General features: G+C 43.0%; 2 protein-coding genes across 2 annotated transcripts in view; one reads left to right on the forward strand and one right to left on the reverse strand.

Moving 5' to 3' along the window:
* Positions 1-392: 392 nt before the first annotated feature.
* WBP4 (WW domain binding protein 4) lies at positions 393-25,308 on the reverse strand. Its single transcript, XM_075422638.1, has 10 exons — positions 25,160-25,308; positions 18,875-18,947; positions 17,314-17,376; positions 17,097-17,220; positions 16,093-16,314; positions 15,142-15,197; positions 11,996-12,062; positions 9,150-9,304; positions 7,874-8,115; positions 393-5,586 (listed from the first exon to the last, which is right to left on the reverse strand). Coding segments are annotated over exons 1-10 (1,215 nt in total). The 5' UTR covers positions 25,162-25,308; the 3' UTR covers positions 393-5,375.
* ELF1 (E74 like ETS transcription factor 1) overlaps positions 25,303-25,507 on the forward strand; it is a 92,636-nt gene continuing 92,431 nt past the window's right edge. Inside the window, exon 1 of the mRNA XM_075422519.1 lies at positions 25,303-25,388. The gene's annotated coding sequence lies outside the window, so the exon portion shown is untranslated. The remainder of the gene's footprint in view (positions 25,389-25,507) is intronic.

Genomic DNA, 25,507 nt, shown 5'->3' on the forward strand with positions numbered 1-25,507 from the left:
GTTTAAAATTAAACATTTTAACCTGCCATGTTACTCGTAATTGATGCACAGAATAAAACGATTTCCAGTAAATTCTTAATGTGCTACTGGAAGGCACTCAGACGCTGTGTCGGTGATCACAAAATAGGAGCCCTTCTTTCCAGAAGCACTTCCACATCTACATACCTATTGTGGTTTGTATTTACCCCAGGCCCCATTTTTAACAGAACACGCACCCATAAATCTCTTGGGTTGCCACGGAATCACAGAATGTTTGGGGTTGGAAGGGACCTCCAGGGATCATCCAGTCCAACCCCCCCTGCCGAAGCAGGGTCACCTACAGCAGGCTGCACAGGACCTCGTCCAGACAGGTCTTGAGTATCTCCAGAGAAGGAACAGATGAACAACAGTAATTACATTGTTCAAAAGAAAGCTTTATTTGGTTTTCTCGTACAAACTCCACTTCAAGAGTCTGCCATGTTTTGTAATTGCAACTGCGACACTGTTAATGAGAAACCAGCTGTTTAACTTTGCAGACAACCCTTACGAACGAAACCAAGCCCCTTCCAGTCACCCCGCTGTTCTTCACGGTCTCTTTAGTTACGCAGTTGAAATCCACTGTCTTCAGCCCATGGTCCGTGTAACGCTGTCTGCTGGTTTCCAGCGGGGGCTGCTCCTGGTGTTACAGGTAGAACGAAACCTGCGTTTGCTGACATTCTCCGGGAATCCTCTTGGGCAAACGTAGCCCTTTTCAGATTATTATTTGCAACGCTTTTTGCTTTGTACAGAAACTTTTATTCAAGCTGTATCCCGGAACATTTCACAAAGCTAGATCTGTCAATCAATCACACAAATGGCTACCACGACTCCGCAGTTAAACAATGTAGCAGGTAGAAGGCAGGAGGGCGCGAGAGGTGGATGCAAGAGGAGGTACGGCTGACGGAACAGAACCAAAGGGCTGCTGCAGCAGGCAGCAGAAGGTACGCGCACAGCCTCTGTACCAGCAAGCGGAAGGGTCTGAGGGCTGCAAACCCCGCAGGAGGAACGGAATGACACCTGTCCCAGGAAGACGAACCATCAGGGGAATCAAACGAGCGCGGGCAGTCGGTCTTGACGCAGCGCGCGTCCTGTCTGAGAACGGGTAAGGCGGTACCTCTGCAGGGCGCGACGCGAACAGGCGGCGGCGGTGGCAGCGCTTGGCTTAAGCCAGGCTCTGGAGACGCGGTGGCCTGCGCAGGACAACGTGCAGCTCTTGGAGGGCTCCCGCAGAGCAGGGGTGAGGTGCAGGTGGGCGGCAGAAATGCGGCACAGGGGCGATACGCGGGTTTGCATATATCGGGATGCTGGAGGAAGACACCTGTAATAAGGGAAGTGCTAAAAAGGGGAGGTGCAACTCGAATAGCAAATCAAGGAAAACAACCAGCATGAGACAGGTTTTTACTCCGTTTCTGAGGTGTCAAAATATGCACTGAAGTAACATCTTTTTCAAGGGTGCTGGGAAATAGGAGAAATGTTTTAATACATGCACAGGTTAGTGAATTTGACTCGGATCCACGTCCTGACCAGCCCTCCCATCTTCTAAATCTGAGCACTGGGATGGGATGATGCTGCAGTACAGATTTTGTCTGTGAGCATCAAACAAAAAGCAAACCTAACCCTTTTGGGAAAGTCTGGATTTTGACCTACAAATTCTCAGGTGAAGGGTTAAAATTTGGCTGAGCCTAAATAGGACCAACGATTATTCTATAACCTGTGTCAAACTGAGCAGGTGGTCTCTGCTCAGCTTCTGGTGTAACAGAACCCAACAAAATAATTTTCTTTTTTACTATATGCATTATGTTTGCTTCTAAAAGCATCACCAAGTTCCGGCAGACCCTACTGCAAAAACACACACACCAAAAACATGCATCCTATACTGTGAAGCTCCTTCTAAACAGGCAAGACAGCTGAAAGACGAGGCAAGGAAACAAAAATACAGAGCAATTAACTGACTTGCTCAAAACCACGCAAAAGAAACCATCATCAGAAATTGCGATGACTCCGCCTTTCTCTCATCTTGCTGATAAGCTCTGCGACAGCCCATAAACCCAAGCATGCAGCCCTCGCGCAAGGGGCGTGTGATAAAAGCAGGCGAGCAGCTAAAAACACGCTGCATGATAGAAAATGGGTTAGTCGGGACACAAACACGCTCTTCTTCTGAAACCACTGTTCTTCTGGAACAGTAAAAGGAACATTCGTTTGCCAAAAGCCAGCACAGCCCAAGGTAGGACTGGCAGATGAGGAGCATAACTGTGGTCTCACCCAGAGGATTCCTACGGCAAATTCCAAAGGCAGAAGGTTTTGCAGGGAGATAGCACAGAAGGAAGGGAGATCTGTGCAGAACAGATGTCCTGGAAAGGCAGCATCTGCCTCATCTCACACAAGACACTACTTTTGTACAGAAAATATTTGGTTGAGACACACAATGAGGAAATCGAACGACAGCATGGTGCAAAATTAAAACAGTGGCTTTGGATATATCAAGTTGATTCACTGGCCATTATTATAATTCACACTTCAGGACACAGAACAAACTGGTCTCTGCTCAGACTGACTTTCAGAGGAGGTGGAGAGCGAAGCGCTCTGCTGCTTGGTGAAATGCAGGCTTTAGAAGTCACATCAGCAAAAGCAAGCGTATGGTATTTAAATGAACTTTACCAGCGAACACAGAAAACATTTAATCTTCTTTCCTAACGTAAATACTTTGTTTGGTTTGTCTGTTAAACACGGTACTTGACAAAGACCGTTGGTTCGTATCACAACTAGGAGCAGCTCCGCAAGGAAACAACTCTGGAACACTTATTTTCAGATGTTTTCAAACATCTGCTCGAGCAATGTACAGGTATCTTAAATCACTGCCTACGACCACTTCAAAGTGACACAACATTTTTTAAGGAAAGATGCACTCACTAGAAGAGGAAAGATGGCCTCCATAGAGGATACTAAAAGTGAAGCCTATAAAAACACTACACTACCCTATAAAACTGTACTAATAACATCATTTTACAGAAATCGTAAAGAATTGGATATACTTTAAGCTTGGAGTAGCAGAAGCAGGGGAAGTACAGCAGTACAAAACAAATTTGTTACGGGGAAGAAAAAAAAGGTGCTTGAAAGGAAAGCATGATCAGCTGTTAACTCAGCAGTTGGCAACGGCAAAGGAGCAGCAAGAGCGAGTCGCAGTGGTAAATCAGAGAGCCCCCGCGGCAGACGGCACGATGCAGTCACTGGAAAGGCAAATGTGGCTCAGGGCCGTATCAAGAGCTCCTGCCAACACACTGAGGAAGTGTTGGCGACATCCCGCGCGGCCTTCAGCGTGCCCGAACATAAAGCCCAGGCAAACTGCGGCTGGAAAGGATGAGGAGAAGTGCTGGTGGAGCACTGAAGGCCCCGTCACACGAGGACGCTTTATGTGATTCAGGAGAGAAAAGACGCGATGGGTCCGAGAGGAAGCAAAGCTACTCAGCGGAAGGGTGATACTTGAGCGAGTCGGGAGGAAGCGAGTGCAAACTGGTCATGCATGCATGGAGGCTGGAAGTTAGAGCAAGCTCCTAGCTGTTGGAGTAATGGGCAAATAAGAACAAAGCCTGAAAAATCTGATTTTCAGGAATCCTGGCCACCTCTCCTTGGCAGAACGGACAGTTCTGTTGTAGCCTTGCGTGTGAGGTCTCTCACGTGGAGTCCACGTTGTACACTCCTGCATCTATGACACTGAGAGCATCCAGCACGCATCCTGCATACAGAGCTAGGTATTACAGGAAACTTCCAGATTTCTTAAAACAAACATCAGAAGAAACACAACAACCCTGAAGAAGCCAAACACATGGGATTAAATACAATACTTATTTCTCTTCTATGCACAGATAAAACATCACAGAATAGAAAAAAAAGGCCTTCAGCTTCCTTGTACTACATGATAAACCAGATTCGCTGCCTTGTGCTCCTTTCTCCGCTGATCTGACAGATTAACAGTCATTTTCTCAGTGAAGTTCAAGCTCAGCAGTTACCAGCTCTATTTTGCTGTAGCTGGACTCTGGCAACTGTCTGAACTGCACCCTCTGTTCTTGACTGCAACTCTCCTGAACAAAACACTGTGAGCTTTAGGAACAGAGACATATTTTTGTAATGGATGCATGCCTTGAACCTTACCAGTGCACTGTTTGATACCTAGAGAGGCAGTAAGCGTAGCTATATTCTTACGCAGCCCATGGATCTCGATGATGCCAAATGCAGACCAATCCCACTAAACGAAGAAACCAAGTCTACAGTCCTTAAGAAAATGTCCAAGCCATCGTGGACAGTACAGCCACCAGCTCTACTTATCCATCTTTTGTCTTCCTCTCCTATGGTCCTGAGACCGATATAGCTTCAACACACTTAGCCCTTAGTGCACACTGCAACTACTCAACGCAGTCCTCTTACCGACAGACAGAGCCCATCAGCCCCAGAAGGGTGCTGGATGCTGCAGCAGGGCCAGGTCTTTGGAATATTTTTTCATTAAAATATCAGGCAATTATTTTTTTACAGAGAAAGAGGCAAAAAGAAAACAACACCAAAAAAAAAGGAAAACTTGATGTGTAAAAAGAAAGAAAAATTCACGCAGAGACAATAATACAGCAAAACACAACAGGAAGGCACCACAGAAATATCTACTTCAATGGGGGCGGCTCTGGTGCTGTTATTAAAAGTTAAGATTCAACAGGTTTGTATTTTCTGCAGAGGTTTAATACATTTATCATGCATGTACACAAATAATTTCTTTCAGAATGTCATTTGCAATGACTGGCATCGATGTGACTAACTCCTCTAAAAACAGCTTTGAGATGATCTGTTTGAAATGCTGGCACTCTCACCACCTACTCTTTTGAAAGCAATTAGCCAAAGGTTAGTAAGCACAATATTTCTACTCATTAGGTGGGAAACTACTCCACCGTAACAATCTTGGGGGATGATTTTTACTCTCCAGGACGTGCCATAGATCCAGTTCCTCTGTAAAAATAAAAGGTCTGCATCATTTTTGCCAGATTAAGGATTACTACATTCTCCCATACTTAGAAAAGGAGTAAAAAACCTTACACAATGTATTTAAAACAGCATACACAGAGCATATCGAACTTAGATGGCATGGTTAAAATAAAAAATAAATCTATTTACAATATTGCATAAGTAATATAACACAAACTTCCATTCCAAAATCAATCACATCAAAATAAAATAAAAAAATATTACAACTGACATGTTTTAATACCTATAAATCCTTAATTTCTATTCAATATTTTCTTTATAAAAGCCTGTTTAAAATATTAAACTTTTGATTCACTCTAGCTGAAACAGAATCTAAAATGACTTGTTAAGTATTACTGATCACTTAGTCTTTGTCTTAAGTTTCTAGATTTTCCGTTTTCAAATTTCCTCTTTTTAAACGTTGGCACCCCTTCTGTCAGGTCTCCGAGGGAGGTGACTGTCTTCTCTTTAAATATCACTGTCACATCGTCTTCTGGAACCTCCAGCACTGGAGGTGGTGGATTCTCACTCTCTGTACCAGGAAGCTCCAGGTCCACTTTTTCACTGGGAGAAGAGAGGAAAACATAAAAGGGTGAAATCTACACAGAGAAAACAACGTGCTGTCCTGCAGACAGCAACATCCATATTTAATTGTCAGAGCAGCTTTGAGCTAGACGCAGTCTTCCAGCCATGATCATCATCATGACAGGGATCAAGAAAAAAAACCAAACATGTTCTTTGTTTCTTCTGTGTGTGCTGGTATGAGAAGTGAAAAACAAGCAGTGTTCCGCAGGTGTCCATCGGTGAGAGTCTGCACGCCCAAACAGAGAACAGTCTCACCGAATCCGCCAACGACCCCAAGCTGGAGGAAGCAGCTCTGGAGGACAGGATCACGGCCCATACTGATCTGAACAGATCAAAGACATCATCTAAAAATGACCAGTCGGTCTGAGGAGGTGAACAGCAAAACACTGTGTTCTACAAGAATCACCCGTGGCACAAACACACGACGGAGAACAACTGAACAGTTCGCAGAGAATGATCTAAATCACAAGCCCCGCAGGAACCACAGCAGCGTAACACTACTGCAAAGAGATACACATTGCATTCCTGGCCAATCCACACAAGAAATCTTTTGGCTCGTGTATTACACCTAGTTTCAGGTCCTGTGCTTCCAGGAAGACATGGATCAGCTCAAGCACCCACAAAAGAGCCATGAGAATGACTGCAAGTCAAGAAAACGCATCTGCTGCAGTATCCTTAAAATGTAAACGTTCTGAAAGTGGTTGGCACTGCGCCTAGTCTCAGTTTAAAGTAAATCATCAACAACTGCACTGGTCTCATTTACATGTGTGTATACATCAAGCCTGCGTGTCAGCGTACAGACTGATCTATAAGGCTTGGTAGCTGAAAGCACTTTTTATTGGACAGTGCTTTGCAAAAACCTGGAAGAACGGATCAGCTCTGGAGTCAAGCAGCGGTTTGCTGGTCCAATACAGGAGATGTTATGTGACCTGATCAAGTGACATTACCATCCTCAAGGAAGTGTATCAATGCTTAATTTAAACAGTGTCAAAACTCTATCTGCTGAATAATTTAGAACTAAAATGACAAAGAGTGGGGTGAGTATGAGGGAAAAGACCGATTTCATTGTCCCAAACCTCATTTTACCAGACTCCCAGAGGGCCCCATAAGAAGACACTGGCCATAAAAGACAGCAAGAGTCGTAATAAAATGTGCCATCTCGGGCATTATGCAGTAAAACAAAACACTCCCCTCTCCCCCAGTCAGATGCACGATCTGCAGCACATCGGCTGGAACATGGGAGAGAGAGACAGCTTCCAGATTTAAAAATGGCAGAACTAGATGACAGGTTTTGTCTTTCATCTTCTTATTTAGATCATTACAGAAAATGTCTCCCACCACATTACAAGAGCCTCCAGGACTTACTTACAGTGAGAGCAGAAAAGGTTGTAGTGGATTTTGTTTTGGTTTTGCTTAGATCTGTTTTGAAATGAGGGAAATGAGGGAACAAGAAAACCAGTTCAACCACAAGTCTTTTACTGCAACACTGGGTGAAAGTAAGACAAAAAATTAGAAGTGTCTTCTAGGCTGTGTCCTTCAAGTGAACAGTTAAGAGTCCGTACAACACCACAGTGAGAAACAATTCACTGCTTGTGGAAGTAACTCAGCCAAACATACCGGGCTTAGGTAGAAGTTGCTCGGAGTCTAAAAAAGCACACTCGTTGTGTCAGCAGCTATTGATCCCACAGGGAAGGAATTCAAAGCAACGCCAACCCAGTACGATCAACATTAGGCTGCTGCTGGCCCTAGAAGATCAAGACTGCTCCTGAATTCCAGGCATAGACAGCACAACTAATTACTCGTCAGAAAGAAACAGAATTTAGCCTGGAAGCTAGAGGCCCTGAGAAAGCTGCCTATGCTGTTCCAAGGCTGGGAGCAGTTGAAAAAACAGTCACAAGAGCTCCTGAGGCAGCTGGACCAGGCTGTTGAAGGAGACAGTGTTAAAGAACATCAGCTTAGAGTAACTACATTTACATAGTTGATACTCAGCCTCCAAGAAAAATGATGGATGACAACGACCCTTCAGATCATTTTAATTTACTTTGCACTCATGGTGAACTTCTACACTAAAACCAAACCACCACCACTACGTGCCATGGAGAGCCATCACCTAAAATAATCACTGCAGAACAAACTGTATGTGGGCTACGTTTCCAATCACTGTTGTGCTACCTCTGCCAGAATTCAGAAGAAAAAGCTTCAGCTCCGAAAACAAATATTCTGGAAACAAATATTATGAAAATAACTACGGTAAAAAGATCCTCACCATGGTTCTTCTTCTTTTTCTTCTTCTTCCTCTCCTTCTCCTTCTTCCTTAAGCGCTTTCCATTTCCCATACGGTTTGGTCTTGCTGGGTTCATCACTGCCGGTTTCCTGGGAAGCTGATGTACTCTCCTTTTTATCAACAGTTTCTTCTGAAGTCACTGGTCGCCATTTCCCGTAAGGACTTAACTTTTTAGCTTTGGAAGATTTTTTCCCCTCTGATTTTTCACCATTATCTCCTTTCCTCTAAAGAGGAAAAAACCCACCTTAAGCAAAAATGCCTAAATAAAAACACAATGTAGCTTTATTTTACATCTTTTGTTTACTGTTAGCTACTATTCATACCTTTCAACCAAGAGTAAGTTGAAATAATAAACTCATATTGTAATAAAATCTTTAAATTTCTTTCGAGCTTTCACACACACAGAGTTGAAATAAATCTTAAATGTTACAAAATCTGAAGTTGGAAAATCCCATCTATCAAGGCTGAAGTTAGCAAGGAGTAGCCAACACAAACTTAATTAAAACAAAGGTTTCCACATTAAAAAAAAAAAGAAAAAAAAAAGAGGCAAAAACTCACATACAGCTTTCTGTGCATGCAGATACATGCACTTTACAGCTAGTACCTGATGGTAATTCATAATGATGCACAGTGACACAAAAATACACATTTTAGAATTAACACCTGTCTATGGATAAATTTTGTATTTAAACTCTCTGCCTGTTCTGAACTACCAGTTTCAGAAAAACCATCTGACCCAGAGTCGTAATCACACCCTTTAGCTTAAGTTTTAAATCTAAAGACAAAAATATGATTGATACAAGTTTTGTACTGTGCTGCCAATGCTTCTCTCAATTAACAAGTAAACTACAACCATGCCATCTTCAATCGAAGGCACTCCCTGAAGTCTCTTGGCAGTCACGTTTACCAATGCAGGTAAGAAGTCATCCCCACACTGAAATCCAAACCACCTTGTGGATTATTTCAGAGAGATGACAGTGACCTTTCTCAGAGAACATCACATTTCTTGAGGAATCCAATCTACTTCTGGGGGGCTGATGGGAAGATTATGTTTTGTATTCCAGAACTGTGCCACTAATGGGCCAAGTAACTGCATAAAGATGCATTTTACAACTCAAAAAAGTGCAGACTTCTACTTTCAGTCATCAGGTTTAACCTCATTACACTGAGTACAGCCTATCACAAGAGATGAAAGACAGATCATCTTATGCTAGACAATAATTAGTGTATGTAAAATAAATCTGAAGAGAGAACTTACCTTGAAATTTGTTTCTGAACTCTGTGCTTCATTTTCACTATCTTCTGAGTCCGATTCAGACGCTTTGGAACCTGTTTCTGCAAGCTCTCCAGAATTCTTGTCACGATGACGCTTCTTATTTGAAACAAAACCAGCCGGTTTCTCCCATGTGGATACTGTCCAAGATATTTGAATAACCACATTATTTATGTTTCTAATTCTGATCTGTTGCTGCTTTGACAACATTACCTTTCAGAAGCAGTGCTGCCTTATGCAAAAACACAGCAAATAATTTAGCACAAGGCTTTTGCCTTTGTTTGGTATGTTTGTTTTAGTAAACACAATCAGAAAGATAACATTTCACTTCCCAGCAGAGATACTGTCATGACAGATGAATTCACTGTTGATAAAGTTGTTGTAATTAGTGCTTAAGAAAAATGTCATGCATGGTGAACGGCGGTCCACAAGGTCCCTCTCATCCCAGCACAGAACAGATGAGTTGCCCTCTAGAGATCCCTATTTGATTTGAGTTGTCCATCGACTACAAAGACAGGATGAGGTACAGAACGCCAACTGCGAGCTTCAGCTCTCTGGGCAGATAAACCCCTGCTACTCGGCTCGGTAACGTTAGGTCTCTAATTAAAGAGCTGTCAAGTAAACAACGAAATACAAACATTATGCTGAAAAGACATGAAAGTATCTGCAGGATACGACCTCATTTTCAATGCAAAGGTAATATTCCAGAAAACATACTGAGAGGAAATATTTAAATAAAAGTTGACTCAATGATCTTAAAACCGGTTTCAGTAACAATAAGGCCAACTTTCAATCTGTAATTTTATATAAGCTTTCAAATGTAATAGAACTACTATTTTTCCAACTATTTCACATATTTTCAAATAAATCCCTAACTGAAAACAACATTACAGGCTGGATCGATGGGTGAAGGCCAACTGCATGAGTTTCAACAAGGCCAAATGCCGGGTCCTGCACTTCGATCACAACAACCCCATGCAACGCTACAAGCTTGGGGAGGAGTGGCTGGAAAGCTGCCCAGCGGAGAAGGACCTTGGGGTGTTGGTCAACAGCCGGCTGAACATGAGCCAGCAGTGTGCCCAGGTGGCCAAGAAGGCCAACAGCATCCTGGCCTGTATCAGGAACAGTGTGGCCAGCAGGAGTAGGGAGGTGATCGTGCCCTTGTATTCGGCACAGGTGAGGCCGCACCTGGAGTACTGTGTTCAGTTTTGGGCCCCTCACTATAAGAAGGACATTGAGGTGCTGGAGCGTGTCCAGAGAAGGGCAATGAGGCTGGTGAGGGGTCTGGAGAACAAGTCTTGTGAGGAGCAGCTGAGGGAGCTGGGGCTGTCTGGAGAAGAGGAGGCTGAGGAGAGACCTTATTGCTCTCTATAACTACCTGAAAGGAGGTTGTAGCGAGGCAAGTGTTGGTCTCTTCTCCCAGGTAACTAGCAATAGGACGAGAGGCCTCAAGTGCTGTCAGGGGAGTTTTAGATCGGATATTAGGAAAAATTTCTTTACTGAAAGAGCGGTCAGGCATTGGAACAGGCTGTCCAGGGAGGTGGTGGAGTCCCCATCCCTGGAGGTGTTCAAAAAACGTGTAGATGTGGCACTGCAGGACATGCTTTAGCAGGCCTAGTGGCCTTGGGTGGACAGCTAGACTTGATGAACTTAGAGGTCTTTTCCAACCTTGATGATTCCATGATTTAACAGGTATGCTTCTAGATGTATCTTGAAGAAGTAAAGGTGTAAGAAACTGGCAACAAGTGGCTCTGGATGAACAAAACAGTTTCTTAACGGTACTGCTGTCGTGTAGCTTTAGACCAGTAATCTGGAAAGTTCACCTCCCCAGGTGTCACATACAGCCAGCAGGGTAAGGTGCAGCCTCCCAAAGCCCGACTCGTAGCAGAAGCTAAGCCTACAGACACCGGCCTCCTCAGTTGCATGCCTGACATGAGACACTCCTATCAGTCCCCTCGGTTAACAATTTGTCTTGTCTTCAGAGGATGGGATCAGTGTTAGCAGAACTGACAAGCAATTTTCAAGCATTTCCAAGATACCTGCAGCTATTTAAAAGTAAGGGATCACTTTAAAAATCTCAGAAGCCAAACTTTTACCAAATATGATGATTACAAAGACATTCTTCTCGTGTGTCATGCATCCTTGAAGAACTTTAAAAAACAATGCAACCAAAGGCATAAAATGCATCTGAACTTAAAAGGCAATGTTTAAAAATAACCAGCATCTCTTTTTCCTTTCAAAAGAAAAAAATTGCAAATCATTTGAGCAGGGGAGTGGCATGCTGAAAAACGGAAAGGTTTGGGTTTTTTTCTATTTTTGGCATCGTTAGGCACGCCACTTTATACCCAACAGCAGAAGGAAAGCTCATAGCCAGCATAAAATCACTTGCTCTCCAGAGAGGCATCATTGACCTTAAAATGATTCAAACAGATTTAGAAAACAGATGCCTGCTCTGAGGCAGCTACCGCAGAGTTCCCCATGTAGGGGAAAAGTGACATTCAGTCCTACATACCTATCAAAACAAAATTCCCTGCCTTACTGGTTTCCAAACTGTCATTTCAATGTATACGTAGAAAAGAAGAACCCGTATTTTAGAGTTGTGAGTTGAAAGTCTAAAAAAGCCTGTGAAGCACAAGGGCATACACACCGACAACACAGCTATAAAAAGCCAGCACTGGCTTAAGCAACAAGAGTATTTCAACTAAGGTAACAGCTTAAAAGTTACAAAACTTAGTAATGGCCTCAAAATGCAGTTATTTGCAAAATAAAATGCTGCTCTGAAAACCCTCTCTTCTGAAACAGAGCTCAACTGGAACACAAGCTCTCCTTACCTCCTGTCTGCGTGTTATAGTAGTAAGTGTGCCCATCTTCAGTGACACCTTCTACCCACTCTGCTGCCTGAGAAAAAGATACAGGAGCTAATTAGAAAAGAGTTCCAAGGATCAGCCAAAGCATCACTTGTACGACTATTCAACCCTTGAGTACTTTTTGTTCACGATAATTTTACTGGTTTAAAGCTTGAACACCTAAAGTTGTTAGAAACTATTCCCTTTGACTCAAATGAGATTGAGTTGTTTAACCTGAAGTCCGGCAAATGCACATAGGCAATTTTTTCACACAATGGATAATTAGTATGAGGTGGTACAGTAAACATTGCCATACAGTTCAAATTATGATAAAGGCCATAAAGGCCATTATTGTACATGTTTTTTATTTTCCAAAGTGTTCACACCTGAAGCTGATATTCCTGTTTTCATTATTGTCTTAAGTAGAGACCAAGGAAAAATTCCTCTTGAATACTTTGGGTTTTGTGAGGGCTATAGAATACCAGTACCAACAAATACTACCACAAATTTAACCTAAGCAAACAAAACCACAACTTCTAAAATTTATCCCAAAAGAGATCTTCACCAAAAATAACTGAAGAATCAAGCTTTGCAGGAATGCATGCCACAAATTTACTTCTTTAGTAAAGCACCGATTTCAACAAAGAACTGTTTTTCCCTACTAATTAACAATTACTTATGAAATGCGGCAGAAGTTGCAGGTATGTCTTTGTGGGTGTGGAATTAAAGAGAAAATGTTTTGCAGAATCAGTCACAGCTAGCTAACCAGTCATCACACAAGAGTTAACATCTTCCTTAAGAATCCGATTTTTATCAACACTTACAACTACTTCACTGCTCCTTAGGTACTAACATTGCCTGCTCCCCGGTATTAGGCAGAACATTTATGCAGCTTCACCATACATTATTTTGGCATTAATAAATGTCTTGTGTGTGTATACAGACATATACACATATAGATAGGCTTTTACATTTGCTCAATACTCTATTAAAACTTTGTCGTTTTTTAAAAAAACACAACACAACCAGAAGTTAAAAGTTCTCACACCCGCTCTGTGAGCAGGAAAAGCTGTACCAGTAGGTTCAGAGCAGGCAAAGGCAAGAAAGCCTTCAGTGAGCAAGCTTCCTCAAGGTTTTGCTCTCAAAAGCTTCAGTGTGCTGGTTTCAATAAAGGAGGCAAAAGGAAAATTTATTTTATCTAAGTAGAAAGAGGACAAAAACCTGGTCTTAAGTACAACCTATTCTTTTCGTTAGAGTTAGATCCTGAGCATTTTAGACCCGATTCTTAGACGTCTTCAGCAGGTATTTGACACTAGGCACGCTGAGTAGTCTACTACATAAATGCTAACACGCACGCTGTCAATCTAACTAAAGCTGCAGGTAGTCTTGAACACGCCTTTTCATTACTCTGTACTCTCCACCGCTTACAAAGTCTGAGCAGCAAGCTAACGTGCCGTAGAACAAGGAGGGCCTGTGAATCTCACTCGCGCTGCATATCGCAAGTGTGCCCTTTAATTTCTGGGCAGTGAGTCCTTGTTAGAGATCTGGAATGTTCTCAATATCTTTAGCTCAGACTAAATAAGGGAGCAATCAAATGCTTGTTTTTAGCAACAGCGAAAATAACTCAAGACACCACAAAGTCACTGAGCAGGGTGAGGGAGGAACGGCAAAATACAGCCATGTGGCACTGGAGAGATATCCGAGGCTGCAGGTGTGTGTTTATGATATAGCTGAGGCGAGCTAACTTCAGATCGTTGCCAAGAAGGGAGCTCCTTCTCTCCTCCATCTGCTCCCCCCGCACCAGCGTTCCTCTGACTACCCAGAGGGCTGACGGCAAGGACATCAGCTTTCAAAACACTAATCTAAACTCTGATCCCTTCACCCCCTGAACTAGTTCACTGCCAGGGCAAATACGCACCCAAGGACCACACAAGATTAGCCACAGGACCACCTCCTTCAGGGGCAGCCTACAGCAAGGCTGGCTTCTAAATACTGCAAAGCTACGCCTTGGCTAGAAAAGATAAAAGCTGTAGTGCTGGTTAACAAGTTGTGCAAACTGCAGGGTAAACGAATCAGAAATCCAGAGCAGCGTGTGACGGGCAGCTCTGACATGGAGTGTGCAGGCTCCTGGGAACGAACACCGGATGGAAAAAGCCTGCATTTTTGAGATAAAACACTGCCTTAACAAGAGATGGAATACAGACAAGACTCCACGTACATTTTGTGAATTGATTCAATTGCCTAAAAATATACACAGTTAGAACCGTGTTCTCCTCTGACTGTCGGTAACCCAGCACCAAGCACAGGCGACCTTCTGAGGTGAGACAGTACAAAGCTACAGAATGCCAACCACTCTGAAAAAGCCAGGCTTTTTTGATTTCTAACATCAAATTCAACATTAGCAAACAGCACTGACTTTAAATCATACTGTACCTATAACAACTATTTTGAAAACGGGGAAATGTAACACAGGTGCTTACAACACAGGAGTGTTGTAAAAATCCTGATTTTAATGCTGTGAAGCACAAAAATCCTGCAGTGGTAAGTATCAGGGGAAAGCCCATTAATAATAACAAGAAACCTTTCTGTCTTTGGACTATTCTGCAAGTTTTCCAGTGCCTTAGATAAGGAAAATAAAGTAATATGCTAAAAGGTTGCTTGCACATACGTTCCATGATCATAAGAAATCCATGAAAAAGACAAATTATCACATAACCATATCATAGAGCAAACACAAAAACCAGGCACTCCTATTTTTTTTTTTTTTACTATCTGAGAACGCAAACTCAGTGTTTCCTAAGATAAAGGAATCTTAATTGTTTCAAATGTGCGAGTTGTAATTTTTTTAATTACATTTCATTCACAAAAGGTTGAACAGAATTTATTCAGAATTCCCCAAAAGCTTTTCAACTTTATGGGCTGAAGCATCAAAATCATACAAAATTCCAGTAACATTCCAGTTTTCATCAAGTATATCATAACATATTCTATACATTGCAATTATGTTTTCCTAAGTTTCCTAAGTGCAAACAATTTCTTTTCTGCAATTGGAAGACTTGCAAATTGCTTAGCTTATTTCTGGTAAGTGTTTACAAGGACAAAGAAAAGTACAAATAACAGTGTTTGATTACCGTTTGTGAGTTTTGAGAGTTGCCTTGGAATCCTTTAGGTTTCTCCCACTGTGATTCTTAAAAAAAAAAACAACACACCCTTAATTCAATCCTGTTTATGTTTAATAATATTTAGAAAAAACAGATCTAAAGGGTATGACACTGATGTGTGCACACATACAAACAAGTAATTTAGATACACCTCATGGGAATGTAAATCATCCTTGATCAAACTCTGGTATGAACAACAAACCGAAGTATTGTAATTACAGCTGGCTTTACTGGGATTAACCACCCTCCAGACTCCATTAAAATATGTCTGATAAACAGACACTGGAATTCTGGTACAAAACAGGTGGGGTTTTTTTTTGAAGTGGTAGCACAGGCCCAAAGAAACTAAACACACAAGTTTTTTACCTTTTGGAAGTTATCTTGTACGTGGAAAGGCTAAGGTAAATACTAATGTCGATCCCTAATTTTATAAAAAAGCTTGTAATATTCTCATTAATCATAAAAGTGGGTTGCTTTTACGCTCTAAAATAGATTATAAAACACAGGTCCTCAACAGAAGGCAGTCAGTTAGATAAATCCTGTAAATGTGGAAAGAAACAATCTGACCGCAATCCATCACCGCTTTCCTTTACTCGGGCACTATCAATTTATTTCACATTCCTGATATGAAAGCTTTTTTAGGAAGAACACAGCTACCTTTTGTATACTTAACCTCTGAAAGGCTAAACACTTCCAGAAACTGTGGAGTTCCTGCACTCTCCCATCATTAACAAACACCACAACCAGCCTGAAGTGCTGGATGCCTAAGTTTTGAATGTTAAATATCAAAACTCCATCTAATTGCTCATATTTTAGTAATCAGCTTCCTACCGAGAGAGCAGAAGAGTAAAGAAATGCAGGTAGTCTTTTCTCATTAATATCAAACAACTGCATCTGCATTTGCTCCTCACTAGTTTTTACCTCCTGTTTTTGTGTTGTAGTAGTACGTATAGCCTTCGGGAGAAAACCCTTGCACCCACTCCTTCGTTCCAGTTTTTGATGGCACCGAGGTGTCTTCAGACCCCTTTTTTTTCTTTTCTTTCTTTTCCTTCTTTTCCTTCTTCTCTTTCTTTTCTTTCTTTCCTTTAGTTTCCGCTGTGTTACTCTGTGTTTTACTCTGTGTCGAACTGGGACCTACATCATCTTAAAGAAAATAATACTTCCTTTTAAAAAAAGAGTAATAATCTGAGCTTAACTATTAGTCACTCCTGAGCAACAGAAAACAGAAAGTTTTGTTCTTACGAGTATTTTCACTCATTAGTATAACAGTCATAGAAGGTAAACTTAAAAGATTATTTTCTAAGCATCTTGCATAGTGGCAATACTATTGTGTCAAAACAAAGTCCAAATATTGAAAGATGAGTAATATAAACTGAAAAACCATAAGGACCAATGAGCTCTAACTAAACAACAACAAAAAAGAACCTTATGAAAAAGATAGCTTCTACAGCAGCTTGCAACTACAAACTTTTTTAAAAGGACAACATGTCTTCACACGGACAGAACAAAGGTATCTGAAGAACTGCAAGCTGAGTAGGAGATTCTCATCTCTACCATTTGGTAACAGTGGGAACCCAACCTCTCCTACTCAACAGGAACTTTTGTCTCCAACTGGCACAAGTGAAACATAAAATGAACTAAGGGAAGCTGCACTGCCCATTCAAAGCACCAACTACAGCCTATGTTTTTTTATCATATTGTTTAATTATTCTACTCCAAATAGGATTGTTAAATAGACCAGAGAACACGGTAGCTAAAAACATTCTGTACTACAACTTCTACTACTGGCAATTTGCAGACTTTTTTTTTTTTTCTTCAATGACCAAACACAGTTCTGGAAGCCTAAAACCTAATTTAAGAAAAAACACTCTTATCCAATATTCTGTCAATTCTGTCTTTCATCCTTTGGCAGCTATATGAACTACCTGGCTTAATTCCCAGCCTTTTCAAATCCTCTTGATATGCTTTCATTGCAGCCTCCTCCATTGCTGCAAATTCTTTTGACATGTTTTCTTCTTCTTTTGCTTTTTCCAAGCTTTTCTTTTTAATCTAAAACAAAACAAAAACCCCAAGAGAATAAATTAAACAAGTCTGATAATGAAAGAGATTAAAAGTATTAGTGCAAATAGATATTTGAGTTACCTCACTAATTCTTTTTGCCACATTTTCTTTGTGATTCTTTCCTCTTTCATGAAACTCAATGCTCTTAAAAGCAAGGAAAAAAACGAGAATAATGATGCATATTATAAATTTTAATTTCCTTAATTTTAGTTAGTTAAAGTTTAGATAGACTAAACTTAGTTGAACAAGTCTAAATGTAACCTGTTCTGAAAACAGTCACAGTAAACACTATAGCTATTAAATGGCTATAGGAAATTGGGAACATTGAGAAACACTCAGCATAGAAATTATGAAAAATCAGTAACACTCCAAAATGGTATCATAAAATTTCATAGCCTGTATTTAATTTAAAAATTTTCAAATACTACTGTTCAGCACACATGCAAGACGCAAGTACCATGTAGTCTGGGTTCCCTCTCTGTGCTATCCTTCCAAGTATCACCCCTTCATTTTTTTTTTTTAACCCTCTCTGTTATCATGCAAACTTTCAAAAACCATATGGCTTATTCAGAGTTCCAAATATTATCTATGGTCCTTAATTAGATTATGCTACGCTCCACAAACATACCATGAATTCAAACTAGTCTGCAGGCCCACAAATCAGGGAGAGAGAGGAACAGGCAAGGTGGGAGAGTTGGGTAGTGACAACACCAGACCAGTCTGCAAGCCAAAAAGCTGCCAGAAAGACTGAAGCCAGGAGGAACTGGAAGGAGTTCAGAAGCTCTACAGGTACAACAGTGGAAATCCTCTTTGTGGTTCTCACAAAAAACATCTGAGCTCATTTAGGTGTTCAGGTGTTAGGCACCCAACCCTGACCTAGTAACCCCAGAATTTCTTTGCGTAAACCCATGTGCAGAGGACGCACATCCAGGGGACGATTCATCTCATTTAAAGAGAGACTTTCTAAGTTACCCCAATCTCCCCCCTTTAACATGTATTTTTCTTCACCAACTACAAGAAGAAGCCTAAATCAATTAGCTCACACCGGTCATTCGGAACCACGGGTATCTAACTGTAAGGCAGACGAAGCTCAGCTCCAGCAGTACCCCTGGCATCGAGTCAGCAATGCAAAACTTCTTTCTAAGTGAGAACCAATGGGTCTAGCAGTCTGCAAAAGGCATGTGCAAGTCAGAAACACCCTTCTGTAACCCAGTGACGTTTCTGCGGGCTGTGTCAAACGCAAGAAACCTGCTTTAAAAGCTTAGAGCGCTGGCTGTACCAGGCCTACCATACATAAACACTACATGTGCCAGGTTTTGCTTTCGAATTGCATACGAAAGCCAGGAACAGGCGCGGACACAGTTTCGAGACAGATCAAATGTTAAGTTACAGAACCTGAAGAAAAAGCAGGGTCAGGTATTTCAGTTCTTATCTGTACTGACAAGCAGAACAACATACACCATCTTGTGTGCACTATCTGGCTCTCACGTAATAGATTTTAAATATCGCAGGTATTCCAAAGGCATTTTGAAACAACAGATTTCATGCATGAAGAGATTAGTATCAAAAGTTATGTTAAAAGCCTGTAATTCAAAGTCCTAGTATTTCAGAATCATCGACATAGTATGGTAGTCCATCATACAGGTCTGTTGTCTGCTATCCAGCACTTGCAGTAATCGCAGAATTTTTTTGGCTGTGATTTCCAGTAATCAGCCCTGGGGAGAGAGAAAACAAAAAAAGATGCATAATCTGAATCAAAGCCATAGGTTTTTATATATATATATATCTTCAGAAACTAAATTTAGTCTTCTTTGGGTGATTGAGTGCTAAGAGTTTGTTTTTCTTTTTTTTTTAAAAAAAAACAAAGTACAGGGAGCAAGCAGGAGTAGCTATATCGACTCCTGTGTCCCTTAAAGCTCAGTTCAGTGTTGCGACTGTGCCCACCTGACCCCCGAAGACTGCAAAATTTTTACAACAGAAGGGATGCTCTAAGAACTGGAAATACAAACCAATACAAGCCAGAGATAAACAAGCAGCTCTGGATACCCTGTTTAAACACAAAACTGTCAGAAATGGGCAACTTGCACTATTTTTCATAAAAACACATACAAGTTTCTAAGTGTAAAACGTTGATTTGATGTCTAAGTCTACTTTGGATGCTGTACACAGTGAGCTTAGGAACACAAAGGTGCAGTTCTGGACAACGTGAGCTACTGCGGGGAATCTTAGCATAGATCCTGACCTGTGGGGTCACAGACACGGCAGTAAATTGTTTGGATGTTTCAGTGTAAAAACGTGAGTACTTCTGGACCATGCAATTTAGGTCAGTTGCACATGGGTGAGGAAACTTGGGGAAAACTCTTCAGAGCTCAAAAGTTAGTACACAAAAGTATTCAACAACAAAAGACACAACCCCTCCAATGGCTGTTTCTACATCAAAAAATGCTTTCTAATGCCAGATGAGGCTTGTGCAGAAATAATTCCATTTCTCATTGGCTTGCAGCAACAGATGCGATGCTTAGGTTCAACAGAACACATTCCAGCAACAGATTTCTATGTTTTTAAGTTAAAATGAAAAAGAATGAGCAGCAAAACCAAAAACAAGTCAAGATCAAGTCAAGAAAAGATCAGTCCAAAAAATGAATCTTTGCCTCCCATCTGAAGGTCAATGTACAGAGTTCAAGTAAAATACTTCCTGACATTTTTATTCAATAAAAACAATAAACCTCTTCCATGCACAACGACAGCACCCTCAAACCTTATGATACGTGCAAGCAGATCTTTCACAACATAAACAGATCTGATCAAGTCTTAAAAATTTAAGCAGGTATCAAAATACGCTCTCCCACCAATGCTTAATGTAAATATACAATGTCTAAGGGGCTAAAATTACTTAAAAGTGTAAGTACAAAGGATATCCTCCGCAAAAATATATCAACTTATAAGCAATGCGCAGCTTTTCAAGCAATTTTCTGGAAAGCTAGAAAGAAGCAGCTGGGCTTCCCCTCGATCTAAACAGAAATCCGCTCATCCCTAAATGATGTACTTTAAAACTGGGTGATTACTTAAGTCACACATTTAATTAAAAGGCTTTTGAGATTTATATATCAAAATGTACTAGGGCCAAAGTCTGCGAAATCAAACACTCTGGCTAGAAAACCAGCCAAGTGGGAGGGAAATATTCAGAGCTCAGAAATACCTCACGGCCCTTTTTCCTCTGAGCTATGGCTCCCAAATTGTCTCCAAATCCTTCAACATCATCCAAGATAAATTTCCAGCTAAAAGCTAGGTTAACCTTCTTAAGGCAATGGACGAATTCTGACAGAAAACATATAAATTGTAAAAGAGCCTCGCTGCACGTTTAGAGGTGCAAGAACATCTGCGTATTTCCAAGTTTAACCTAATGGGGCTGGCTCTTTCTCTTCAACAGAATTGAGTGTAAGTGCTAAAATTAAGATTGTACAGCTGCACCCACGAGAAGTCAAGGCCTGAGTGTGTGATGAGCTGTATTTTCACAGCTATATTTTCCACCTATTTCTTTCCTAAACACTACTGGACATCACATCTGTAGCAAACCACTGTAGCTACGCAGACAGTAATCATGCTGGAGAACCTGAGGGCACACCTGGGGCTTAAGTACAAACCCAGGTCTTGAGGACAGAAGCCTTTTGTCTTCATCCCCTATTGGTTTTGATAAAGATTGGAGCTGGCTCTCTGTTGTTATGTATAAAAGAAATGTAAATGCTACTCCATACAGAAGACCCGATATCCTGGGAACCTTAAATACTGCATTTCATGATTAACTGAGTTAGCTGTGTAAATTACGGTCCCAATTCCGCAACCTATGAGCACGAGGAGTGTTACACGCTGAGTAATTCTCTCAAAGATTTTCCACTTGAGTTCATACTGCTCAAAAAAAGAGCCAGTTTAGCTAAAATATCCACCGAATATCATCTGCCACTGCAACAGCGATGGAGCCTCCAAAGCACCACCAGTGCTGTGATGAGAGCAAACCAGAGGAGCGTTTGGAAAGAAGCAGCAACTGAAGCGAGACCCCACTTCAGTGAGAATCTACAAGTGCTTCACAGGCTCTGGTCACAAGCCTGAAAGTTAATCCAGATAGATGACAATGTTTAGGTATGCGATTATTTTACTAATCTGACAAACCAAGGCTTGAGAGTAGATGTTGTTAAAGTGGTACAGAGGTCTTGAGTAAATGTGTACAAATCAAGGCAAACATCGTTATTTCAAAAAGTCATTGCACAGGTACAGCTTTTAAGACTCCTTATCCTCTGCCTGCACTTGCATCAGTAAAGTCAAGGCTGATTCTTGTTTTCAGCTCTACAGCCGGGCCAACCTGCTAAGGACCAGACAGGCGACAGGGTAGTCACCACCACCGCAACCATCTTTCTTCCCTTCACCAAAACGAAGAGACAGTCCAAAGCGCACGAAGCCCGGCTCGTCCAGGTTTGCAGGGTCGAGACTTCAGGGCGGCACACGTCTCCCCAGGCATGGCTATCCAGACAGGAGCTTGGTGACACCGACCTCGAGGGGTCAGCAAGTTTTGCTGTGAAGCTCTATCTCCTGGGAAGGGTTCCGGCAAAGTCCGCTCGGAGCCGGATTTCCCAGAGCTAGCTGAGCAAGCAGCTTGGCAGCCTGCTACTGGGCACACAGGGAACAGAGCAGCGCTGATACAGATGGGTACTGGGCAACTTCTGGACACACTGCCGTAAACTTTCAGCCAGAGTTGGAAATCCTGTACGAACCTGCAAGAAATGCGCGTCTCCTAAAGAACAGTGATTTTCTTTCAACTTTTATTGGTCAAACCACCCAGGGGCAGAATGTGCCACAGTTCAGAGGGCTAAAAGGGAAGGAGTGAGAAGGAGGGAGTGAACATCAAACAGTTTTCTTGAAGCTTTAACGAAATGACAAACTCTTTGCTGCAAGCAGCTATAAAGTGCAAACAGTGTCAATGTTACAACCATTTTCAGATTTCTGAAATTTATTTAAAACTTCAGAGGGAGTGAGAAGATGGGGAAGAACAAGTAGAAACTCTGTATTAACATCACCCGCCACATCCACCATTTCAAAAGATATGAAAACGCTGAAACTCCAAGAGAAAACCCCTGAACTCAGTATTTTTACTTTGCATAATTCATTTCTTGAGCCACGAGAATCACGCAGCCGAGGCTGCGATAACCGGTTCGCACGCTCGTGCTGCACATGAGCCACGCGTTTGGGAGCACACGGAAGTGGACAGGTTCTGTCGCCAGTGTTCAGAAAGCAACCCACAGAGCGGCTCCAGCAGTACCAGGGCCCAGGGCCTCGCGCTGACAACCTGTGAACTGCTTCTCCTCCCAACTTACAGCATTACTAATGTTTCAACAGGTGGTGCAATCAGCTTTCCTGATGTAGGGAAGCTTAAGAAACCCTCATAAAGAAGCTATCTTCGGCTGAGACAGCTTTGCCAAACCTGACTTTGAGACGGGGCTGGAGGTTTTTGTTCCAATCGCATACCGGCCAAAATTAAAAGGGGGAGGGGGGATAGCAAAGAAAAAAAAAAAAAAAGGAAAGAAACAACTGTTTCAGGTGGTTGGAACACAACAACAGAATTTAGCCATGCAAACACAATCTGGAAGCATTTGCTTTGAGTAACTCTGTTCTAAAATACCAGACTTGAAATTCAGCAGGGATGCGGGGGAGGGGAATATCATGCACATGCCCAGCAGTCGTCTTTGTTTTTACTAATTACAACCTCTGAAGACTTTACACAAAGTTAAGACCTTCCAGCCTTCTGCAGGTTTGAGCACTGAACAGCCCGTGCACGCATCGCCTTCTGGAGCAGAGGTGTGTGAGGGAAGCAATACACAGATTCAAGTTCCCGACTCCCGACTACAGAAGGAAATTAATCCAGATTAGCTATTGTGTTCTGTAACAGCCACTCAACAGGACAGTATTCAGACACAGTAATAAATTCTCTCTGGGAATACTGTGTACTTCTAAAGCAAAGTAATAGTTCTGTAATGGAAAGAAGTAAAAAGAATGAAAGAAAAAAATCCCATGTATTTCACAACAGACCCTCCTCCACATCGGAAGCCATTCCAGAACAGCTAATTCTAATTCAAATATCCCAGTATTGGTACGACCTAAGAATGCAATGCTAAAATTGGCAGTGAAAGAGGCCAAAAATGAAAAGATTTTCTTGTACTGTGAAGCAGGTCCCAATGCTATGGCCCTAATGACCCATGCTCCCAAATAATTCACTGCAACTCCATTCATTCACAGTCCACTAATCCTACCCTAAAAGCTCCTCTTAGATACATGCCCTTAATTGTTATCTAAAAAAAAAAGGTATTTAAAAACAAGGACTCGAGGAAACAGCATCCCTGACACCCTGAGTACGTGGGGCTGGCCTTCTACCTAACCTGAGCTTGTTGGCTTTCTAACATATCATGGAACGCACGTCTGCATGTGGGCTCCTATAGAGCAGTACCGGATGGGATTTTCATCCACCTGAAACAAAGCACTTCTCTGCAGGGTTTAGCTCTTCTGGCCTTCGAGTCGATTATAGTTTCGGCAACCCTTCTGTAAATTCCAGTTTACAACCCAAGCAGCTGCTTCTTTTTGTAACTGTGGTAGCCCCCTCTGAACAACATACAAATCATAATGTCCCACAAGACGATCCAAGTGGAGAGCAGAGCCTGCAGAAGCTGCTCAGTCTGATTTGCGTTGCTGCTGAAGATCATTTGCACAGATCTGCTTTGCCAGATCTCTTTTCTAAACGGTATATTATGCAACTTGAAAGGTAACCCTACAAATGTTTTTCACAATATACAAGAATATCAGGGCAGGGAGCCTTCTGCACGTATGTAGCTCCAGCGGAGCTCATCTCCCCTAACTCAGCTGTCTAAAAAGTGAGGTATCGAGTTGCCCAAGTTCTCCATGCCAACAAACAGACTATCATCTCCACACCATCACTCTTTCCATCCTCAACAGGCATCTGCGAAGCAAACTGAGCTCCATAGATGCGTGCTTCTTCCTTCTACAGGGAATCTAAAGCAAACTGCCTGAGTCAGCCTTCAAAAGTTAAGTATCTGAAGCTGGGGATATCTCCTGCGAGCAGAGGTCTGCTGCTCTAGATGCAGCAGGACATAGGCTACATGAGGAGCAACATGATAAGAACTAGGAGAGAGAGGAAAAAAACCAGCAACATAAACTGGGTCAGGAAGCTGTTCAGGTATAATTTTAGCAATAACTGGAATTAGGAACACTGCTGTACGTCGGATCATTCTGCAAGACAGGCCCAGACAGCCTCACCATCAAACACCTCTCCACAGAAAGGTGTCTAAATAATTTTTTTATCAGATACAGATTATTTTTTTTTCTTTTTCCAACAGGGACGTTAGGATATCTGAAAAAGTAGCAGAAACGAGCAGACGCCGTTCATATGGCATTCTCACCTAATAAAGACCAAAACCCCGGATTTTTAAGGCCCCCCCCCCCCCCCCCGCGGTCGGGTATTAACACAGATTTTCCAATTAAACACCTAAGCAGAGGCAGCGACGGCCAGCCCGACCAAGACAGGGCGGCCTCCTCCCGCAGGCCTCCCCGCCTCCCCAGGGAGGCCGCGGCCCGGGGGACCCGCGCTCCCCCGCCGCGCCCGGGAGCGATGAGGGGCCGCAGCGGGCACAGACGGCCGGGCAGGGGCAGCAGGGAGGACCGGCGGCGAGCAGAGAGGGAAACCAGCCGGTCAGCGAAACGCGGATCGCCGGCCGCAGCCCGGCTGCCCCGCGGCACCCTCCCCGGCCTGAGGGCACTGGGCCCGGCCCTGCCGCCGGCGCCCCGTTACCGGCCCGGCCCCCGGCCCGGGGGGGCTGCGAGAGGCCGGTGCTGCCCGCCCGCTCCCTCCCGGCCCCCCGGCACTCACATCGCCGCTTCCCTGGCGCCGCCGCCGCCTCACCGCGCCGCTCCCCTCCGCTCGCCGCGCCGCTGGGGCGGAGGCAGGGAGGGAGCGGGGCGACGGGAGCCGGGAGGGCTCAGTTCGCGCTCTCCTCCCCCGCCCTTCCCCACCTCCTGCTTTCGCCCGCGACTCCTCCCCCGCCCCGGGAGAGGCGAGCGCTCGGCGGGGAGCCGCTCCGAGAGGCAGCCGCCGCCCGGTGAGTGCCGCCCGCCGCCGGCTGCGGCCGGCCCCGCGCTCGGGGGAGCGGGGAGGCTCTCCCCGGCGGGGGGGGAGGCGAACCTCCCGGAGCCGCGGGTTCGAGCCCCTCCGCCGGCA

Source organism: Opisthocomus hoazin, chromosome 1 (assembly GCF_030867145.1).
Source record: "Opisthocomus hoazin isolate bOpiHoa1 chromosome 1, bOpiHoa1.hap1, whole genome shotgun sequence".
Lineage (NCBI taxonomy): Eukaryota > Metazoa > Chordata > Aves > Opisthocomiformes > Opisthocomidae > Opisthocomus > Opisthocomus hoazin.

Bases quoted from the DNA above. Each gene is read 5' to 3' on its own strand.
- WBP4 (XM_075422638.1), bottom strand. The intron at 17,221-17,313 runs GTAACTCAAATA...GTTTTGTTTTAG, and splicing joins TGGCAAAAAGAATTAGTGAG to ATTAAAAAGAAAAGCTTGGA. The intron at 9,305-11,995 runs GTAAGGAGAGCT...TATCTTGGACAG, and splicing joins CTATAACACGCAGACAGGAG to TATCCACATGGGAGAAACCG.